A 23,798-nucleotide genomic window follows, 5' to 3' on the forward strand; every position below is an offset into this window, starting at 1 on the left:
CGTTCCACTCCCCCCCACAGGCTTCCGTACCAACCGCCAGCCACACCAACACCTCGAGTGCGCCTGCGCCCACCACCCCGCACCTACCAACTCCGTCCCTTTACCAGTGCGCCCGCACTAACCCACCACCTTTAGCCCGCCCACTATCCCAGATCCAAACTCCCGGTGCGCATGCGCCGACCAACAACCGCCCGCCCATCTCAGGCCTCTGCGTCAGCCGCCAGATTACACACTAATGCGCTTGCGCAGTCGTGACCCTGCGTCCCCCACCCCCCCACTTTTGCGCCTGCGCTGTCCGCGCTGAATGCCTGCTGCTAATTTCTGAGGTAATGGAGGTGTCAGCCAGAGGCCTGAACGGTTCTTAACCTTAGAAAGAGTGAAATAACTTGTAATTCCAATTTTTAACAAGAGCAAAAGAAAGCTCTTAATGAGGGGTATGGAGGGGGGAATGGAGGTAGTTTGACCTCAGAACTACACAGGTAAGATGCTTCCAGAAAGTTCTGTTTATTATTATTCTCTCCTTATAACTACATTTACTCTGGCCCATTTAAGGCCCATTTCACTCTGCATTCTTGCTTAACAGGTGTGCCTACGTTTTGTAGTGTTTTATTGAATCAGGTTGCCCCCTCTTTTCTGTTAATTGCAGTGTCCTGTTTACCATTTGTTTTTAAAAGGAACAATTTTCTGTTTCTCCTTTGTCCACAGTGCAAACTGGGTTAAGGCTGCAGTCTGAGGAAGGGTAACATAACTGTCTTGTTGCCGCCCCTCCCTTTCTCCCAACTTCCAGAATATTTAATTCTACTGATAATGTGCTAGAATAGCTGTTACCAATCCCTTGTCCCATGTTTTACGCTCTAGACTAAAATCTGCATTTCCGTGTGTTTGAGTTTGATGTATGTCTGGCAAGCTTTGTCCAATTCTAAATGATCTCTTTATCAGCATGTCATAATTATTCCCTCCCTCCTTAAACACAAACAATGTTTGAAAGATTAGGAGGAAATTGGTGTAAAATATATCAGGTATTTAGCTCTATAAGACTGTTGTTTCCATTCATTGATCAGGACTTGGTATATTCTTTCAAGGAGGTTTACAGTAACAACTTTTGGAATCATTTAAGAAATGGCTGGCCCGACCACATTTGGAGTATTGTGTGCAGTTTTGGGCCCCATATCTCAGGAAGGATGTACTGGCTGTGGAGCACGTTCAGAGGAGATTCATGAGAAAGGTCCTAGGAATGAAAAGCTTAACTTATGAGGAATGTTTGAGGACTCTGGGTTTATACTTGATGGAGTTTAGAAGGATGAGAGGGGAATCTTATTGAAACATACAGAATACTGAACGGCTTGGATATTGGGAGGATCTTTCACTTGGTAGGAGAGACGAGGACCTGAGGGCACTGTCTTAAAGGGAATACCTTTTAGAACAGAGATAAGGAGAAACTTCTTCAGCCAGAGGGTGGTGAATCTATGGAATTCATTGCCAGAGAAAGCTGTGGAAGCAAGGTCATTGAGTACATTTAAGAAGAAGATAGCTTTTTGAGGATCAAGGGTTATGGAGAGAATGGGGTTGAGAAACTTATCTGCCATGTTTGAATGATGGAGCAGACTTGATGGGCTGAATGGCCTAATTTCTGCTCCTGTGTCTTATGGCTGCGTACCATGAGTGTTTTTGAGAATCTTTCTGAATGGTTTGCTTTATCAATTTCCTTTTTTTACTCTCAAGGATTAATGACTAGAATATTTCAGTTACATCTGTGAATTTTCAATCGCAGAGCCATTGGGTAACAACAATTATAACTTGCTTTCTGACTGAAAAGAAGCAACTATAGATTTACTCAGAGAAGGCAGAAGAATTATATTAACAGAAGCTGCTCATTTGGTGCACAGTTTCATGAGCTAATGGCTTTTTTTTCTGTGCTGCTACTATTCTGTGCACTGCAAACTGGTGTTTTCACTTATAATATTTATATAAAACAAACCTTTTTGAGTTGAAGTGTGGTGCTGGAAAAGCACAGCCAGTCAAGTAGCATCTGAGGAGCAGGGGAATCGAAGTTTCAGGCATAATTCCTGATGAAGGGCTTATGCCTGCAATGTCGATTCTTCTGCTCCTCGGATGCTGCCTGACTGGTTGTGCTTTTCCAGCACCACACTGTTCAACTCTGATCGCCAGCATCTGCAGTCCTCACTTTCTCCTAGTTGATTAAAACCTTTTAGAGGGAAGGGGTCAGAAGGCCAGGGAAGTTATTTAGGTGGAACTAAGAAATATAAAAGCGATGATTACCTTATTGGGATTGTACTTCCCTACCCCACACAATAGTCAACAGGAAATTGAGAAGCAAATTTTAAGGAGATTTCAGATATCTGTAGGAATAATAGGGTGGAAATGGTAGGGGATTTTAATTTTCCAAACATAGACTGGGACTGCCATAGTGTTAAAGGATCGGTTGGAGAAGAATTTAAATGTGTATGAGACAATTTTCTTATTCAGTATGTGGATGTACTTACTGGAGAAAGAGCAAAACCTGACCAGCTCTTGGTAAATAAAACAGGGCAAGTGACTGAGGTGTCAGTGGGGGAGCACTTTGGGACAAGTGATCATAATTCTATTAATTTTAAAATAGTTAAGGAAGAGGATAAATTGATCTAAAAGTCAGTTCCAAATTGGAGGAAGACCAATTTTGATGGTATTTAGCAAGAGCTTTCAAAAGTTGAAGGGGGCAGATATTTGCTGGTATTGGATTAATGGTGCTAGAAGAACACAGCAGTTCAGGCAGCATCCAACGAGCAGCGAAATCGACGTTTCGGGCAAAAGCCCTTCATCAGGAATAAAGGCAGTGAGCCTGAAGCGTGGGAGCTAGAGGAGGGTGGGGGTGGGGAGAGAGTAGCATCCCACAGCTACCTGGATTACACCTCTTCCCACCCTATCTCTTGCAAAAATGCCATCCCGTATTCCCAATTTTTCCGCCTCCTTCGTATCTGCTCCCAGGGGGACCAGTTCCACCATAGGACACACCAGATGGCCTCCTTCTTTAGAGACCACAATTTCCCTTCCCATGTGGTTAAAGATGCCCTCCAACGCATCTCGTCCACATCCCGCACCTCCGCCCTCAGGCGCCACCCCTCCAACCGTAACAAGGACAGAACGCCCCTGGTGCTCACCTTCCACCCTACAAACCTTCGCATAAACCAAATCATCCGCCGACATTTCCGCCACCTCCAAAAAGACCCCACCACCAGGGATATATTTCCCTCCCCACCCCTTTCCGCCTTCCGCAAAGACCGTTCCCTCCGTGACTACCTGGTCAGGACAACACCCTCCTACGACCCACCCTCCCATTCTGGCACTTTCCCCTGCCACCGCAGGAACTGTAAAACCTGTGCCCACACCACCTCCCTCACCTCTATCCAAGGCCCTAAAGGAGCCTTCCACATCCATCAAAGTTTTACCTGCACATTCACTAATATAATTTATTGTATCCGTTGCTCCCGATGTGGTCTCCGCTACATTGGGGAGACTGGGCGCCTCCTAGCAGAGCGCTTTAGGCAACATCTCTGGGACACCCGCACCAATCAACCAAACCGCCCCGTGGCCCAACATTTCAACTCCCCCTCCCACTCTGCCGAGGACATGGAGGTCCTGGGTCTCCTTCACCGCCGCTCCTTCACCACCAGACGCCTGGAGGAAGAACGCCTCATCTTCCGCCTCGGAACACTTCAACCCCAGGGCATCAATGTGGACTTCAACAGCTTCCTCATTTCCTCTTCCCCCACCTCATCCTGGTTTCAAACTTCCAGCTCAGCACTGTCTCCTTGACTTGTCCGGACTTGTCCGACCTGCCTATCTCCTTTTCCACCTATCCACTCCACCCTCTCCTCCTTGACCTATCACCTTCATCTCCTCCCCCACTCACCCATTGTACTCTATGCTATTCTCTCCCCACCCCCACCCTCCTCTAGCTTATCTCTCCACGCTTCAGGCTCACTGCCTTTATTCCTGATGAAGGGCTTTTGCCCGAAATGTCGATTTCGCTGCTCGTTGGATGCTGCCTGAACTGCTGTGCTCTTCCAGCACCATTAATCCAATATTTGCTTTCCAGCATCTGCAGTCATTGTTTTTACCTCGTAGATATTTGCTGGTGTCTGAGTTGGCCGGAGAGTGGGCAGCCTTCAAAAATGAGATAACGAGTGTCCAGGGACAATATGTCCCTTTTAGGGTGAAGGGCATACTGGGTGTCTAGAGAAATTGAGGTTCTGGTCAAACATAAGGAAGCATATATCAGATATATACAGCAGGGATTGAGTGAGTCTCTATGGGAATATAAAGGTAGTAGGATTCCACTTAAGAGAGAAATCAGGAATGCAAAAAGGGGACATATTTAGGCAGATAGGCTTAAGGAGAATCTAAAAGGCTTCTACAAGTACATTAAGGTCAAAAGAGTAACTAAGAGAATAGAGCCCCTTAATGATCATCAAGGCTGCTTTTGTGTGGAACTGCAGGGAATGGGTGAGATACTAAATGAATATTTTGTAGCAGTGTTTACTCTGAAGACTAATATGCAAGCTACAGAACTTGGGGAAATAAATAATGAAATCTTATAAAGTGTCCATACCATAGAGGTGCTGGATGTTTTAAAATGCACAGAGGTGGATAAATGCTTAAAAATGTGTTGCTGGAAAAGCACAGCAGGTCAGGCAGCATCAAAGGAGAAGGAGAATCAACGTTTCGGACATAAGCCCTTCCCTTGTAGTTGGAGGGTTCCTAGGGATGAATGCAGATTTCTCCAGCTTCCTCATTTCCCCTTCCCCCCCCCCCCCCCCCCCAGTCCCAACCCTCAGACTCAGCACCGCCTTCTTGACCTGCAAGCTTCTTCCCGACCTCTCCGCCTCCGCCCCCACCCCCTCTCCGGCCTATCATCCTCACCTTAACCTCCTTCCACCTATCGCATTCCCAACACCCCTCCCCCAAGTCCCTCCTTCCTACCTTTTATCTTAGCTTGCTTGGCACAACCTCCTCATTCCTGAAGAAGGGCTGATGCCCGAAACATCGATTCTCCTTCTCCTCCTCCTTTGATACTGCCTGATCTGCTGCGCATTTTCAGCAACACATTTTTAAGCTCTGATCCCCAGCATCTGCAGTCCTTACTTCCTCAAAGGTGGATAAATCCCAAGGACCAAATCAGGTGGGCCTTTAGCTTAGTGGGAAGGAAGGGAAGTGGTTGCTGAAATTTTTGTATCATAGATAGTCACCGACAAGGTGCTGCAAGACTGGAGGTTGGATAACATGGTGCCACTATTGAAGAAAGGTGGAGAGGAAAAGCCAGGGAACTATAGTCAAGTAAGCCTCCTATCAGTGGTGGGCAATTTATTGGAGGGGACTCTGAGGGACAAGATTTACATGTATTTGGAAAGGCAGGGACTGATTAGAGATAGCATAGTTTTGTGTATGGGAAATAGTGTCTCACTAACTTGATTGAGTTTTTTGAAGAACTGACAAAGAGGATTGATGAAAGCGAGTTTTGAGAAGATTTATAACTCAGGTTGAGGTTCTGGATGTAGGTTTGCTTGCTGAGCTGGAAGGTTCATTTTCAGATGTTTCGTCACTATACTAGGTAACATCTTCAGCGAGCCTCTGGACGAAGCACTGCTGGTATTTCCTACTTCTATTTATATGTTTGGGTTTCTTTGGATTGGTGATGCCATTTCTGATGCTGATGTCATTTCTTGTTCTTTTTCTCAGGGGGTGGTAAATGGGGTCCAGGTCAATGTGCTTGTTGATAGAGTTCCGGTTGGAATGCCATGCTTCTAGAAATTCTCGTGCATGTCTCTGTTTGGCTTGTCCTAGGATGGATGTGTTGTCCCAGTCGAAGTGGTGTCCGTCCTTATCTGTATGTAAGGATGCTGGTTACTGAAGATGTTATCTAGTATGGTGATGAAACATCTGAAAATGAACTGACATGCTGGCCAGTTATTTGATGGAAGAATTTGAATAGAGTCTGATACTCCCTTGGAACAGCTACTGACTGACTAACTGCATGTTAACCATAAGGAGTTCGTACCTTTTATTCAAGTTACATAGAAGTGTAATATGAATCTAACTTGCCATGAGTAATGCCATTGAGTGTCCCACAAGTAAAAAAGATACATATACATGCACTTTGGTCTTCAGCTAAATTTGTTTCCCAGAATTAAATCCATCTTTTTTTATGAAAAACTAATCACTTAATGCTTCTGACTTCGACCCCTGAATTCAGAACCATATCCACTAGGTTTCCTTGTCAATGGTAATTACCACATTTCTGCTGTTATTCCCAATGTGAGGATCTGTTGCTTTCCCAGCCAGGGTCAGTTGATTTAGCACAGATTTAGAAATAATCAAGACCAACTTTAATTTTTAACTCGCGTGTGGTATTCCACATGTTACAAAAGTAGTCTTAAAATAAAACTTGCCAATACAGCAAGTGATGCTGAATCCACTCCTTCGTTTTTCACCTGCAGGGTGGTACATTTATGGAATGAGCTGCCAGAGGAAGTGGTGGAGGCTGGTACAATTACAATATTTAAAAGGACTCTGGGGATGTGAATAGGAAGGGTTTAAAAGAATATGGACAAAGTGCTGACAAAGGAGACTAGATCAGATGTCTGGTTGCTGCGGATGAGTTGGACTGAGGGTCTGTTTCCATGCTGCATGACTCTGACTCTTAAGAATGAAAATTTTATCAAACTTAGAACTATGGGCCCTATTCAGTGACAGCACAGTTTGTTAAAGTTACAGTATTCATGAGTTCTCTTTTCAGAATGGCTTTTTGTATTTTCTAATACTTGATATAGTTGTCCTTCACAGACTCTGAACCTTGAAAGTGTGCTAGACTATTTGATTACATTGGCATCACAGCTGAGCACCATGTTGTCCTGATATTAAACCCGTGGTACTTTTTAACTGGAGTTGTGGCACATTGAGCAGGAGTAGAAACTCTGTCTGGTGGTGCCTCTTCTTTACCTCATCCAAAAAAACACTGTCAAATGCTGACATTATTGTTAGCCCTAAGATGAGGCAACTCCATAAAGATAGAAAGGATACCTATGACTGAGTCTGTAAGATTAAGCATTACAAAGGGAGTATGGATTAATTAGTTAAACTAAATATAAGGCAAGGTACAACATTATCCTATTCTGAGGTCTTTGGTGCTACTTTGCAATGCAGATCTCCACGGCATTTCACGAATTCTCATCCTAAGTACATGAATCTAATGCTGGTCCAACACTAGAAGTTGCTGGTATCCTGAAGCGTAACTGCTAAGCATTCCTGGTGAAGGTGTTTTTTCTTATGTTAATCTGTTTCTTTTTATGTTAACCTGTGAAGATTTTGAAAGTTTGAGTGAAATTAATTAAAAGTCTAACATGGGTCTGACTTGTAATGGATAGCTCATTAGTAATATGTTTATCCAGCCAAATTATTGTCCTACATTTAAATCAAACTTATAAAAACAAATCACTTACTCCTTCTGACTTCAAGCCCCGAATTCAACCACTATCCAATGGGTTTCCTTGTCAAATAATATTTCCACTCTATCCCATATTTAAAGTTTGCTATAAAATTAATTTGACTTTATGGCCTTAAAATGAAAATTTGCATTGTATTAGAGTAGTACATCATGCATTATAACTTTTATCTATCATGGCTTCTCATTTAGATGTTTCTTGATGACATTGTACAGTTTTAGAGATCTAGAAATAGGACGACACAACATGTTTCCATATATATGATCATCCAGCTTAACATCACCATCATCCTGTTCCCCTCTGCTCTCTCTAAATTGTCCCAACAACATCTGCTGGATGTACTGATATTTCCTTCAACTAATTATTGGTGAGACCAATGCCATTGTCTTTTGTCCCTGCTTCAAAACCAATCTATAACTACAAAGTCCACTGGTATGCTGTGGCATCTTCCCTAAGGCTGAACCTGACTGTTTACAACTTGGATGCCATATTAATTCCTAAGATGAACGTCTGACCATGTGCTGCGTGACTGCCCTTGCTGAGGTCATCTGCTGCTGAAATTCTCCTCCAGATCTATCTTGCTTCTCAGCCTGATTATTCCATTACGCTCTGACTGGCTTCCTGTCTTATACTCTCCATAAATTTGAAGTTATTTAAACCTCTATCCTAACTGTCACTAAGTTCACCCATTGTCCAGAAATCACTGACCTACACTGACTTCTTGTTAACTAGTGTTTCGATTTTTAAATTCTCGTTTTTTGGTTTCAAACCTTTCCATTGCCTTGTCCCTCCATACCGTCTTCAGCTGTGAGAACTCTACATTCCACCAATTCTGGCACCTTGAGAGTCCTGATTTTAATTGCTCTCTTTTTTTAATTTGGCCACACATTCAGCTGCTAAATTCTATCTCTAAAGCTGTCTGCCCTCCCTCATTTAAAAAGTTATTTCTAAAACATATTTCTAAGTTTTGATCATTGACTCTAAGATCTTCTGATATGGTTCAGTTTCAAATTTTGTTTGATAATTCTGCTGTGAACTGTATCTTACAAATAAAAATATTATTTTTAAAAGCACTGTTTGCACAAGCTCTAGATGTTTTTAAATGAGTTTGCATTTACATGATGACTTTCACAACTTTATTATATCTTTTAAAATTTTTTACCTTGTCAACTTTTGAGTAATTTCTGATTTGTGGGCAAAAGTTGTTCTGGTATTTCATCCTGAGGCATCAACATGAGCAGAATTCCATAGCAATTTAGGATTGAGCAGCAGAGTCAGCCATTCATCCCTTTGAGTTAACTCTGCCAGTCGATCAGGTCTTGACTGATCCGATAGTGGTCTTCACTTCCTTTAGCTGACTGACAATGCTCTCACCACAACCATCTCCACACGCACGCATTCTCACACAACAAATACATAGCCCTTGAAGGTCTTGGCTAACAAAAATCTGTGCAACATAGCTTTGAATAAAATCTGTCAATCAGCTTGCATTTCTTTTCTGGGATAGAAAATTGAACGTACTAACAACCCTTCAGAAAGAAATAAGCATACTATTTTAAAAGAGAGACCTCTTGTTTTTAAATCTCTATTTTGTTGCAATTTAAAATGCATTATTTTAGAGTAGAGACAATTACGATACAGGAGGTAATATTTAAGGGCTTCTCTTTGTAGAGACAGGATTATCCCTGAAGAACTATGAATGAACTGTCTTCGAATGGGCGTCCTTTTCTTTGTGGTAAGACTTTAAAAATCTCTAACAACTGTGGACAGTATGTCTATGGATACTTAGTTAACATAATCAGTTCTGCTTCAGTGCCGTGTCTAACATCTGTAATTTTCTTTGCAAATAATAACAGGATCACTTACAAATGTTAAAATTTTTAGAAATCTGTGCTAGCTATACAAAGAGAATGCTGCCTTTGAGAAAAAATGTTTTTATGTATTCGTAGTGAACAAATAGAGGACAGAGTTCTTGGGATACTGGGATTAGAATGCATACTTAGTTTAACAGCTTAATGAAAAAATATTTTAAGGGAGTCTCTAATGTGAATATGGAAATCTGCAGTGTACACCAAATCTTATTCAATGACCTTGATCAGATATCAGTGAAATAATTGAATTTTTAATTAACTTATGACAGCACAAAATTGATTTGGAGAAAAAGCGTATCATTCAGTGAATATGTTTTTGATGATTTTTAAAATATATTTGAGGAGCAAAATATAAGAATCTATAGTTTCTGTTTCAGACTTTTTCAATCTATTTGTGATGGGAATTTGTATTATTCTGCACTTAAAGGAATTTTGCCTCTTTAAAGAAACCATCCCTGAATCACGTAGCGCAGGAAGATGCTTTGTTCAGTCTTCATTGAATGAGGTGATTTCAGACCAAGTTGCTGCACTTATTCTGGAAGTTAGGGTTTGGGAGTGGGAGAGCAGCCAGGCTTCTGACTCCAGATTGCTGAGAGATGATGCCCTGTAGAAGATGGGAAGTATGTTTGGAGATTCGATGAAGCCAACGTTGGGTTGACAGTGATGCTCTCTGCAGTCAAATAGCCTGCTGACACCTGTGAAATCACATTCATGATAAGTGGCTGTTTAGGTGCTAATGGAAAGATGTTACCTTTTGAGACTTTAGCCTAGCAGGAATTGTAGAAGGGAGTACAGGACATTTAGGCTGTTGATGCTCTCCTGGAATCTGGAGAGGAAAATGAAGAATATTATGGAGGAGGAAAGGAATGTCCAGGTCATTGTGTGATAGTGCTTTGGAAAGTAGTTAATAGAATTAAATCAAGGCACTGCACAATATAGTCACAGGATCCCAGAAGTGGAATATATGTAGAAAACCAACCAAAGACCTCAAATAAAGTAATAGGGTGATTCGAAATGAGTTACAGTCCACCTGCAGAGTTCTGAGATTACAGCAGGAGTTTAGATGCAAAATACTGGTTTGATTTCTGACAGTTATGGTTCTTTGGTACTGATATAACATGTGATTTTATGTAATTGATACCAGTATTATGTTTGACTTAATCTACGATAGAGGTATTAAATTTTATTCAGGCTTTTGGTTTCTTTTATTGTATTACTGGTGTAGAAAGCCAAATAATAAATCTAAGTCTGAGATTGGTACAGGGGAAAACCTGTGAACATACTAAAGAGCACGTATAGGCCACGTGACATCTCAATCCTGCTTTGGCATTCACTCAGACCACGTCTGATCTGATTTACTTCACATTCCTAACTACCCTGATAGATATCTTCCATACCTCTCCAGTCTCCTTCCTCTTTCACCGCCCTGGCTTGTGAAGAATTTGCCTTAATAATATTCAAAGACATTTCTAAGGAAGAGAGTTCTACAGACACTCAACCATTATATTTTAAACAATGACCATCTCGCTGTAGGTTCTCCAACAAGAGGAAGCCTCCTTTCTGTATCCAACCTGTCGAGACTTGTATATTTCAATCAAAACACTTGCCACTCTTCTAAACTCCAGTGGAGACAAACCTAAATATGTTTGATGTTTCCTCATAAAGCAGCAATAAGAAAGATGCAGCACGTGAAGTTGGGAGCAGTAGAAATTGACAGCTTTTTGGAGAGTGCTAAATTATACATGTGTTTTTCAACTCTGTGCCCTCAATTTTCTCCCTCCCTTTCCTGTAGGTGCTGACTCATGCTGGGGTATGGCTCCACAAGTGCCTGTTGCTCTTCAGTGCTTCACCCAAGGTACAGAACACTGGACAGGGCATAATTAGGTTCACCTGTGATGCTTCCCTCATTGATTGTCTAGCTGACAAAGAATTAGTCTTTTGGGTGGAGTATTGGAGAACTACCAGCAAGCCTAGAACCATACCCAGCAAGAGCTGTGAAAGTTAAGGGCAGGGGTAATGTTCTTTTCTTAAAAGAAAACTGAAGTTTTTATTTTGCAGGAAATGCAGGTTTTTAAGATTAGGAAGAACTTCCATTATTCTGTTATCGAAATCGCTTTTTATTAAAAGTTTGCAACTTTTTTTAAAGTAGAAGACTCTCCATTAAAAGCCATTTTGCAATTTGGTGATTACAAGAGTTAGAAACAAAACATAAAAAAAGACTTCTAGGTGCACGAGTATGCAAGTTAGTTCCTCGAGCTTTCTCTGCCATTGTAGATTATGGCTGATCATCTACCCGAATGTAATTTTTCCTACCTTATCCCCAGATCTATTGATGTCATTAATATCTGTAAAACCTTCCACTTGTTTCTATATTGCCTTCACTTAAATAGTGAGCTGATGACCACAGAAATGATGGTGGCTTCAACTGTTGCCTTGAAAAGATTTGCAATGTGAGGCTGTGGAATTAATATGCAGAATGAGTGCTAAATCTTTCAAGCACTATTAATCTTTTGCAGTTGGCTTTATCAGAGGTCTGGCCTTAAATCAACTGCTGTTAACAATGACTCCTGGTCTAAGAAAGCAATAGGACATTATTGATTGAGCTGTGTCCTTCATAGTGAAAGTCCTTTGGAGTGCCTTAATATATTATTCATTTTCATGGCTGTGTTGGTTCCTCAAAAATGGCAGAATTTTGTTAGGAATTTGGCAGTTATATTTTAATAATTTTTTTTGTCTTTATAGATTGGGAGCATCTCAGAAGAACTATGACTGAGCTGTCTTTAAAAGGTCTTCCACTTATGCATGGTAGGTTGTTTTATATGTCAGCAATATTTAAATTTCAAAGTAATCCATAATAATTTTTAAAACTTTTAAGTTTCTTTTTAGTTTGTCATAATTGTGACACTTACTACATTGGTGAACAATATGACCAGTTTATCTTTTGTGTTACAGTATAGAAGGAGGCCATTCAGCCATCTTGTCTGCACCAACACTGCAAATAAACAATTCATTTTGTGCCATTTGCCTGCGTTCTCCCTATAACCTTGAGCATTCTTCCTTCTCAGAACAATCTAGTCCCTTTGAATGCTTCAATTGAGCATGCCTCCACTACATTCCAAGGAATGTTGCGTAACGTAACCACCTGCTGTGTATAAAAGTCTTTCCTCTTGTCATTTTGTTTATTACTTCAAATCTGTGCCCTATTGTTACTAGTTCTTACATGAGTCAGAACAGTTTCTCCCTATTCACTCTGTGCAGAACTGTCATGACTTTGAATAAATATTGATTAGATCTTCTGTTAGTTTTCTGTTCCCCCAAGAACAACAGTCCGAACATCTGCAAACTATTTTCATAATTGAAATTCCTCATCCACAGAACCATTCTTGTGTACCTTTCCTTCACTCTCCAGTGCCTTCATATCCCTCTTGTAAAACTGTCCAGAACTGGACACCACTTTTCTTTTTAATATGAATTATCATATGCCTGTTCTTATTTGCTCTAGTGGTGGCGCTATTGTAAGTACAATGTGTCCCTTTTTTTTACATTAACTGTAAGCACAGACTGAGAAGGTTGCCCAGCAATGAAATAAAAATCTAACCACTAATGAGCATTTTGTATGTGTCCAGGTTGCTGCCTCTTCAAATCATGGATTCACAGGGTCTCATTGTGTCTGTCAGCTCTTGAACATAACTCTCCAATTATTCCACTATTCTGTTCTTTACCTATATTGGTACAGTTTTCTTTTCTGTTCAATTATATATCCAGCCCCTCCTTTTAAGATACCTGGTAAAACCTCCCTCTTTGGCTAAGCTTTCGGTCATTTGAAATAACTTTCTATGTGACTGTCATTTTTTGCATTATAATACTAATGAAGTATATTAAGATAGTTATTTTAAGTGTCGTATTGCTTCATATTGCTTGAAATATTACTGCTGAATTTGCCTGTTGTGCTGATTTGCTTGTCAACATAGTTGATTCTATCCATTTGACGTAGAATAAGCTACTGTTGCTCATTTTAAGCATCGTGTAGAAGATCAACAAGCTTATTAATGTTTCTACTTTTCTTAATTTTAACAAGTAAATTACGTGCCTCCAAATACTTGAAAAAAAAATTCCTCATTGGCTGAATTGTTATTTATGGATGGATGGATGATTCTTTGTTTTAACTTCAGAATTATTTGGACCATACCATGGATTGGCACTAACCTGTGGCAGAGTTTGGCCTCGCAGCTCAGAGCTAGTACAATTTCTGTGATCGTTTTGAAGAGTTCCCCAGAGGATCAGTATGAATGATCAGTCTATTAGTAATCTCCAGTTCATACTGCTAATCACAGAATTTCACATGCTTGTTCACATTGCTTATGCTGACAAAGACTTTAAGCATGCATGCAGCCTTAGGATAGGCAGATCAATATTGTAAAAAGAATATTATTACTTGAAGGTCTGCTCAGGTTTTCAACCCTACATTAAGTTCACCTGCTAAAGCTCTCAAACATTTTTGATTTCAGATTTAGCACAATGAGCAAAGTCAATACCTGATTTACATGTTTTTCTTTTACCTGTCCTGTCCCTTTGGAATAACTCCTAACTTTAACTTGCTGCCTCTTGCTGGGCCTGGCCAAGCGTGTGAGTGGGCCAAGTATCAAATTTACTTCCCACTGCACCAAAGCTCCCTTCTTTGAAGAAAATGATAGCTTGCAGCTAACATTTTTAATCTGTCTCTAGGCTTGTTAAAACTTGCACTAGCTGAAAATGTTTAACACATTTTTCATTACTTCCTATGCTACTCTGTTTGACACTTGCTTTTCACCAAGTTCCATTTACTTTAGAGCACTTCATCCAGCTGCCATTGTTTGTGACAACTATGACTTAGGTTCAGCTCTGATGTATCAGTCATATTTTCTTCTGATGTCCACGTGTGACTAATAGCAAAAAGGAATGAAATGCCTGGCTAGTTTATTGTAAAAAATATTTAATTTTTTTTAACCCCTCCCAGAGTATCTCATTAGCTGTCGGTCTAGCATATCATTTCTGGCTTGGAGAAGTGATTACTGCAGCAGACATTCTGTTTACTCAAAGTATTAGAGGAAATAATTAATCGAAATCTTAAAAGGATTAACCAAATCCTGAAAGTAAATATAAATTGCACCACCTTTGCGTAAGCATGCTGGTCAGTACAGTAGAGAACTGGAAAAAACCTCAAACATTGGGCCCTGAGTAGTGTTGTAAAACAGAAACCTAGGGTTTTAGGTACATGGTTCTTTGAAGTTTGTCACAGGGAGACAGGGTGTTGAGAAGGCATTTGGCATGCCTTCCTTCATTGCTCAGACCTTTGAGCATGAGGCTGGGACATCATGTTGAGGTTGTACAGGATGTTGGTGAGGCCTCTTCTGGAGTACTGTGAGCAGTTCTGGTTGCCCTGTTAGAGGAAGGACATTATTAAACTGGAGAGGGTTTAGAAGAGATTTACCAAGTTGTTACCAGGAATGGAGGGTTTGAGTTATAAAAATAGGCTGGGACTTTTTTCGATGGAGGTTGAGAGTGGCCTTCTAGAGGTTTATAAAATCATGAGGCGCATAGATAAGGTGAATAGCAAAGATCTTTTTCCAAGGGTGGGGGGAATCCAAAACTAGGGGGCATATTTTTAAGGCGAGAGGAGAAAGATTTAAAAAGGATGTGAGGGGCGCAATGGTTAGTGTATAGAATGATGTGGACGTGACATGTTGGGCTGGGGTGGATAAAGTTTAAAAACTGACACGACACTAGGTTATAGGCCAACAGGTTTATTTGGAAGTACAAGCATTTAGAGTGCTGCTTCTTCGTAATACTTAGTTACCTGATGAAGGAGCTGTGCTCCAAAAGCTTGTACTTGCAAATAAACCTGTTCGACTATAAACTGGTCGGAGTCAGAGATGTACAACACGGAAACAGACCCTTCGGTCCAACTTGTCCATGTCAACCAGATATTTCAATCCAATTTAGTCCCAGCAGCCAGCCCATATCCCTCCAAACCCTTCCTATTCATATTAAATGTTGTAATTGTACAAGCCTCCACCACTTCCTCTGGCAGCTCATTCCATACAGGTACCGCCCTCTGCGTGAAAAGTTGCCCCTTAGGTCTCTTTAATATCTTTCCCCGCTAACCCTAAACCTGTGCCCTCTAATTTTGGACCCCCCCCCCCCCCCCCAAAAACCCCAGGGAAGAGACTCTGTCTATTTATCCTATCCATGTCCCTCATGATTTTATAAGCCTCTATGAGGTCACCCATCAACCTGTGACGTTGCAGGGAAAAACAGCCCTAGCCTATTCGGCCTCTCCTATAGCATCCTTCTTTTAACTCTACTACTATCTCCCAGGACAGAAGCCCCTCAAACACTTATGTACTATAGATAAAAGAAAGTAACACCATAGTAATGGAATTTTAGTATATATAAGAACTGTGGATAAAAGGGCTAACGTAAGAACTGTATTTCTGAATTCAACTGCTGCCTCAAACCTGTGCTGTGGTACTGAATAAGAGGCTATTTTTGCCAATCACCGCTTCCAGTCGTTAATTGGACACAATTCCACATACCCATCCAGATGCCTTTTAAATGTTGTAAATATACTAGCCTCCACTACTTCCTCTAGCATGTCATTTCATACATGCACCACCCTCTGCATGAAAAAGTTACCCCAGCAACATCTGCACCACACATTTATCTAAATTAAACTCCCATCTGCCACTCTTTAGCCTATTGGTCCATCTGATCCTAGATCCTATTGCACTCAGGTAACTTTCTTTGCTATATTTATGCCTCCAACTTTAGTGGCATCTGCAAACTTGCTAACCATACCTCCTATGTTCACATCCAAATCACTTATATAAACGCCTTCCATTTAGGTTTAAATGCTTCAATCCAACAGGGAACTGGTAGTCAAAACCAGCAAAATGAAAAGAAACAATGGCGGTAATGTTCCTTCTGTTACACTATAGAGATAGGAGGTGGTTACGCTAATTGGGCAGCTAGCTTGGCAATGTAGAGTGACACCAACAACGTAGGCCGATTGGCTGGTTCGCTGTTGGATTCCAGATATAGACCAGGCACACATCCACTTAGTGTTTGAAGCATCCACTCTCAGCGATGCCTTCAAAACTCTCTACAACTCAAATTTTAACATGCTGTCACATCAGAATTAAATCATTATATATATCAAAAGAGCTGAATTTAATGTCAGGAACTTGTAATATCACATAGCTACTAAGTGGATTCAATTTTTATAAAAATACAGTATATAGAAATTACATATTAAATAATGTGTTTCCTCAAAAGAAGATGAACCTTGATCCTAGTTGATCGAAATCCCCAAACTGATTCTAACATTTCCCCATATACAGGAGGATTTGAGTTTAAAATGTTGGCGTTTTAGGCTTCATGGTAGCTGGAATGTGTAAATGGAGGCAAATGTAATTTGAAGTATTGAAACTTGCATAGTTGAAAGATTATAATTAACTACAAAATTTTAAAATCAGGAGTTTGGAGGTATTGCAGTCGTAATAATGTAAAAGTTAAAAAGGAGGAACATGCTAACTAGTTATTCAAGCCGGTTCTGCCAGGCAATGAGATCACCGCTCATTAATTTGTCCTCTCCTTTATCGTTATAATCACAAATTCCTCAAGGACCTAGAAATCTGCAGGCTTGTCTTGAATATATTCATTAACTGATAACTCAGTTCTTTGGAGTAGAGAATTTCGAAGAATCACAATATTTAGAATGAAGAAATTTCTCCTCATCTTTGTCCTAAATAGACGAACCTTACTGAGAATGTGAATCCTAGACACGGCTGCCAGAGGAAATATCCCCACCCGGTATCTACCCTGTCAAGCTCCCCAAGAGTTTCACAAGGTTTGCAAGTTTCATTCTTCTGAGGTCAATGGCTTTAAGTTATGACTTTAGAGCTCAGTCCCTCACCCCAGTCCCTCCTTAGGTTATTGTCAAGAACTAACCCATTGTGAATCGAACGTTGGTGTTGTGATTTTTAACAATGTACAGAGTGATATTGGCAGAGGAAGTGGTGGATGCAGGTGCAGTTACAACATGTAAATGGCATTTGGATAATTAAAGAATAGGAAAGGTTTGGAGAGATATGGGACAATCACAGTCAGGTGGGACTAATTTAGTTTGGGAATGTGGTTAGCATTGACTAGTTGGACCGATATGACTGTCTGCCAGAAAAAGAGGAAGAGCCAAGGATTTGAAATTGGGGAATAAACAAAGTTATCTCAATAACTAATTACTTTGCTTTAATTGTTAACAGTGCATTTGGCACTAATTTCTTTCTAAAACCCAATGTATTTCTTTGTAAGTGGCCAGCCTAAGTGAAGAGAGAGGAGAAAATGGCATCTTGGTGAATCAGTGTGAGATCTGCTAATAAGATCCCAGAATGTTTGGCAGAAAAGATGAAGGTCTTCAACCTGACAGATGTTTAGTGGCTCTGGAAGCACTCGAGTTTTGATACATAAGGAGCTTGGTCTCAGTGCTTGTGATACAAATTGTCCACAACAGTACTTTGGCCATAAACAAATTGGATCATGTTAGAAAGGTGGAATACTGTATGAAGAATACAAGTAGTAATAGGTAGGAAATCCTTCTCAAATAAAATTTTAGTTTAAAATCAAAGTTTGGACCCCTATAAGTATGATTTCTGACAGTGGAGTCTTGTCAACATTAGTCAGCACGTTCTGTTAGTTCGGTTTTGTTTTGTGCATCTCCACTGGCCCAAAGGGATATGATCTCTCGAATAGACCTGTGTTGTATCATTGAGTGCTGCGTATTCCAACATGCTTTTTTTTGTCAATTGTGGACCAGTGCAAAGCAAATTGACCTTATGCATGAGCACAAGACAATAATGTCAAATTACTATAAATTATAGCAGCAAGAAAATGTGAAAAATGCATGTCAGATTGAGCAGCTTCTAAAAGTAATGTTCAGTATTAATGTTTAAAGTGCATGAAATCCAATAGTTTTATGAAAAATAAAGGTAATGGGAAAATGTGTCTCATTGGTGGTTGAGTAGGTAATCTACAGGCAGGAAGTTAAAATTATTCAACAATAGAATTAAGGGAGTGCTCTGGGAAACATTGTTTCAACTGTAAGGGTGAAAACCACATGCTGGACTAGAAACAGTAGTGGAGACATGATAGCACTTAAAAAGGAAGTGGATGACCATTTGAAAAAGTGTAAAAGGCTTTTGGAAAAGTGAAGTGAAATTGATCAACTGGCAGGCTGTTCGAGTGTTAGCACAGGTGTTTTAGACAAAACGGCTTTCCTTTGCTTTGGTTTTAACTTTTGTGCTTCCTTTCCTCATTCTTTTTTGTTTGTGGTATTTGCAATTTTTACTTCATCCTTGTCCTATTTGTCAACTTGTTTGCAATATACTGTAGTAACTTCATTGAAGGTTTTATAAAAATAACTGTAGTTGTGATTGTTTCCCAACAAGTTGTCCTTTTCATTTTCATCATGATAAAATAAACAATTAAAATTGCCTGTTGATAAACTTCCAAAAAGCTGAATGGCTGTGGTTGGCAATCATTACTCACTCCAGCTGAGTGAGGGGGCTGAATTGACGTCAGTAGGTAAATAGTCAAGCTCGTTCAGAGAGAATTATTTCAACTGTAAATGTGATAATTCAGCTTCCCATACCACTGGGCTCAGTAATCATCTTCAACCTGTGATCCTAATATTTGAACAAATTTCATTAAATGATTAGGGATAGACGATGGGGAAAAGAAATTGCTCACTTCAACTGATTTTTACCTCTTTTGCTATTTTTGCTCTATTTAAAGGTTTTCTGCATCCCTCATTGTCTTTGCAACTTGCCAGTGCTACACGGGCAAGTTTGCTAATGTTACCCTTGAACAGCCCAGTGTGAAGTTCAATCAAACAACCTTAATGGTGACCTCCCAATATGCATGTGCATCCATACTTTTCCCATATCCTCTTTTTGAGTGAGCATCTAGCACCTCCTTATCATGTTCCAATATTTGGACAAAAATGGCAACTGGGGAAATTGTTGCTATGACCTTATTTTTCTAATTTGTGGCATTGATCACTGCTTCCCTAGCTCTTAGCAGTGGAGTCTTGTCTTGAAAATGGGTGGCATTAATCTCTCATCAAATTTTATTTTTTTAAAAAGCTGCAGTCACATAATATATCTTTTGACGCAACAATTATTAGCAAAATGCTATTATTTGAAAACATTGCCGCAGGACATCAATGTTGGTCACCAATGTGTGAGCCATCACAGTTTTAAGTGCTCTTAGCTGTGTTTGTCTGTCTTTTCAAGATCCAGTGATTGGAGAGCTGTTAGCTGAGAAACAGGCTGTGGACTTGAAGAAAGACGAAAAGCTGAGGAAGAATAGAGAAGCCATGAAAAAGCATCGGGAAGAAGAGACAGCAGAACAGAGGGAAGATAGACTGCGCAAAAACAGAGAAGCGATGAGAGTGCGCCGTCAAATGGAATCAGAGGAGCAGCGAGATGATAGACTGCGCAAGAACCGTGAGGCCATGAAAAGGTTCCGTGAAAGAGAGACTGAAGCACAGCGACATGAACGATTACGCAAAAACAGGGAATCCATCAAAAACCGACGGCAGCAGGAATCACAAGAGCAGAGAGAGGAGAGGCTGCGCAAAAATTGGGAATCAACCAAAGTTCGCCGGCAAGAAGAAACTGAGGAAGAGCGAGAGCAAAGGTTACGTAGGAACTGGGATGGAATTAAAAGGCGCCGTGAACAGGAAACGGAGGAGCAGCGACAAAAACGGTTGCGCAAAAATTGGGAAGGAATAAAGAACCGGCGGCAGCAGAAGAACGAGGGTGAGAAAGAAGATATGTTGTGCAGAATTTGGGAAGCAATGAGACAATTTACCCAGCAGGAAATGCAGGAGGATAGAGACAAACGATGTCACTTGCTTTTTGACAGGGGACTCGTAGAAGGAGCACAGGAGGGCAAGGATGAGAGGTTGCAGAACAGAGAGACCCCGAGATGCTGTTTCCAACAAGAAATGGAGCAAAGAAAATGAAGGGAAGGAGAATTTTGAAAATTGTGTTGCTTCGGTGCCATGATATCTCCAGCATCTCCTTAAATTGAAGTCTTTGACCAATAATACTCTCCTGATTTAGTTATTGAACATTGTTATGCCATGGAACATATCAAGTCATGCAGGTGGTGGATAAGATCATCTTAATTCACGGTGGTCAGTGATTCACTAAACTTAAAATACATACTGATCAAATATGACAATATGGTGATCACTGCACCCACTTAACATTGTAGAAACAATTTTTTTTGTTAGTTGCAACTAATTGCTTTTCAAAAAGAAATGCTTCACTCTATTGTATGTTACAGGTAATTATGTCCTTCATAAACATTGTGGTTCATTTCAGTTAGAATGCAATTGCATTTGTCACCAAGCCTTTGGAGTTCTTGTATAGACACTGATAACACACAGATTCAATTTGCAAAGGAAATTAAATACACTGATTAAGGACCAGGAGCCTTTGCTCTAAAATGTTGGTGATGAAATTTAATAAATTGTCAGCCCTTTCTTATGTTTTTCAAAGTCACTCTTCTAATTTGTATGGAATGGATTTGGAAGTTGTAACGAAGGCTGGCTATGTATCCCTCAAATAGACTGCACTGAAAGCTCTACTATAGTTGTTGCTAGCAGTTTTCTATTGTAACAAAAGATCTCGTGAAATACAAAGTTTGTGGTTTACCTGTTAATTTGGAGAGTCATTACCTCCATTTTTATTGAAAATATTACTGTATCCACAATGTCTTTCTTTCATTCCTGTTTGGCTGAAATATCTGGTAATGAATGCTGAACTCCTTCCCAAATGTAATTTTTGAATTTCCTCTTCCAAGAAAGGAGGGAAAACTAATTTCATTGGGATTCTTGGTGGGGGGTGGTTAGGACGTGGAAAACTGTGTTCTCTTTTATTTTGGTAAATAACAGTAGAGCTTTAATTCCATTTTTGACAAATCATTACTTGTGGTATTCTGAAGTTGATTCACTTTGCAATGTTCATTGCAATAAAATGTTTGCCTCTTGCCCAAAATTTATTGACAAATTACACTTGAGGTTAACATACAGGGGAGAAAAATTTGAGTACCTAATCATGTCCCGCAGATGTTTTACAACCACACAATTTATGAAATGTCATTGCTACAATTATGTAGATATATGTGGGAGCCAATTTTTAATCTCTTAGGTTCCATGAGGCACAAATAAAAACTAATTAATTGGGTAAGTTATTTATAGTGGTGTTGGTTCAAGGAGAAATGTTGTCTAGTATAGCTGTTGTTTCTTTGAAATCCATCTAATATTAAAAACTGAAATGTAAGGAAGAGAATAGCTTAGAGACGTAGAGGTGTATGCTGTAGAAAAAGGCCCTTCAGCCCATTGAGTCTGCATTGACCAAAATCAACCACTTAACTATACTAATCCCATTTTCTGTCAGTTGTCATATAGTTTTGTATGCCTTGACATCACAGGTATACATCTAAATACTACTAAAGTGTTATGAGGGTTTATCTTCACCCTGACAGGCACCAGGTTCCAGATACCCTTCACCCTCTGAGTGAAAAAAATATTCTTCTCATCCCCTTTAAACCTCCTGGTCCTTATCTTAAATCTATGCCTCCTGGTCATGATCCCTCCATTTATGTCTGTTACCCTGTCTATGCCCGTCATAATTTTATACGTTTTAATCATGCCCCACCTCCGTCTCCTCTGCTCCTAAGGAAACAAACTAAGTCTATCCAATCCCTCTTTGTAACTGAAACTCTTCTGCCCTTGCAACATCATGGTAAATCACCTCTGCACCATCTCCACTGCAATCACATCCCTTCTGTGATGTGAATTTCCAACTGTACACAATAATGTAGCTGTGGCTTAACCAACTCTCTATACAGTTCCAGCATCACCTCCCTGCTCTTAAACTCTATATCTCAACTAATAAAGGCAAATATCCCATCTGTCTCCTTAATCGTTTTAGTTAGCTGTCCTGCTACTTTAAGGACTGGTGGGCATGCACACCCTCTGGTTCTTAGTGGTGCTTAAGGTCCTAGCATTCATTGTGTTCCCTCGTATTGTTTGTCCTGCCCAAGTGTGTAGCCACTTGCTTACCAGGATTAAATTATATTTGCCGTTGAGCTGATCTGACCAGCCTGTCTATATCCTCCAATAATTGTATGACTATCATCCTCACTATTGTATTATGTCTACTAAAGAGACTTTTATTCCTTCCAGATGTATCTAGTATAAGTACCAATATATATGTATTATATATAACATCTTAAGAAAAATAACTGGCAGGGTAAAATTTTAACTGATGACCTGGATTTTATGTTAATGACCGGTTAAACTCTGAATTGGTTGTCAATGCATCCTCTGAAAGTGACAGTAAAGTCTGTGATTTTCCAGATTCACCACCCCCAGTAGCAATCAATCACTGAACTGGTGAAAGCTTGTCTTTTTACTGTGATTCATCTATTATGAAACTCCTTGAAAATGTACCTTGTTGAACAAGATAGGGTTTTACTGACAATCTTACTACCCCTGGAAAAGCTTTCTTTCTTTTTGTGAAACGTCAAGTGTCTCCATTTCAATAATGCACGTTTTTGAGATTCTGAATTTGTTATTTCGTAATACCATGTGCGTGTCCAGTCACGTTTTGCTTTGTAAAATTTTAATTCTGCATCCTGATTTGTTGTTCGAGATAATGTCAGTATGAACTGCTACTTCTACATGATGACTTCACTGTTGAACGATCCTTAGAGATTCTGTATACCTGGCACCAGATTACCAAAGACTGTTTGAAAGGGAAAATCTGCCATGGAGTTCATTAGGCATTAGGGGAGCTTTCTTTGTCATTGATTCCCCATTTCCTGACTCTTAAAACCTGACTTTTTAGAACTATTTTAGTTGGAGCTTAATACTAATCATTCAGTACATCAGCTCATTCGTTTAGATTAGATAAATTGTTTGTGAGAAATAATCTTATGCTTTGTTTTGTATTAAAACTGTGTACAACTGAATTGTGCATTAATGACATCAGACCGAGAAGTTTCAAAAGACTGGTGAAATAGTGACAGTTTCTGAAGTGAGATAAACCTGTGCTGTACAGTTGACACTAACTCTGCAAATTTGAGACAATAGCTTTGTTTTACACATAAATTGCATATTCATAAGCCTGTTATTAATTTGACCCTGAAGCCCTGTACTGCACCATGAAACAAAATCTGGCATGGGAAAATATTTTGTTTTGATTTAATCAGTTTTTCTTTATTCTTTCACCAAATTGGGTGGTGTTGGCAAGACCAGCATTTGTTGACCATCCCAAATGAGTGGTTCGCGCGGTCACTTCAGATGGTGGTCAAGAAG

General features: G+C 40.0%; 1 protein-coding gene across 7 annotated transcripts; it reads left to right on the forward strand.

Moving 5' to 3' along the window:
• Window positions 1–290: 290 nt before the first annotated feature.
• On the forward strand, window positions 291–21,471 carry LOC140468114 (uncharacterized). 7 transcript variants are annotated; one of them, XM_072564297.1, is made up of 6 exons: window positions 291–479; window positions 9,171–9,234; window positions 11,163–11,225; window positions 12,113–12,175; window positions 19,699–20,226; window positions 20,333–21,471. In XM_072564297.1, the coding sequence occupies exons 2-6, from the start codon at window positions 9,195–9,197 to the stop codon at window positions 20,341–20,343; spliced, it is 705 nt and encodes a 234-aa protein (XP_072420398.1). In that variant the 5' UTR covers window positions 291–479; window positions 9,171–9,194; the 3' UTR covers window positions 20,344–21,471. The 7 variants fall into 7 exon arrangements, with proteins under 7 accessions (XP_072420398.1, XP_072420392.1, XP_072420393.1 ...); XM_072564291.1 differs by having other exon boundaries at window positions 292–479; window positions 19,699–21,471; XM_072564292.1 differs by lacking the exon at window positions 11,163–11,225 and having other exon boundaries at window positions 292–479; window positions 19,699–21,471.
• Window positions 21,472–23,798: the final 2,327 nt, after the last annotated feature.

Source organism: Chiloscyllium punctatum, chromosome 46, assembly GCF_047496795.1.
Source record: "Chiloscyllium punctatum isolate Juve2018m chromosome 46, sChiPun1.3, whole genome shotgun sequence".
NCBI classification, from domain to species: Eukaryota; Metazoa; Chordata; class Chondrichthyes; order Orectolobiformes; family Hemiscylliidae; genus Chiloscyllium; species Chiloscyllium punctatum.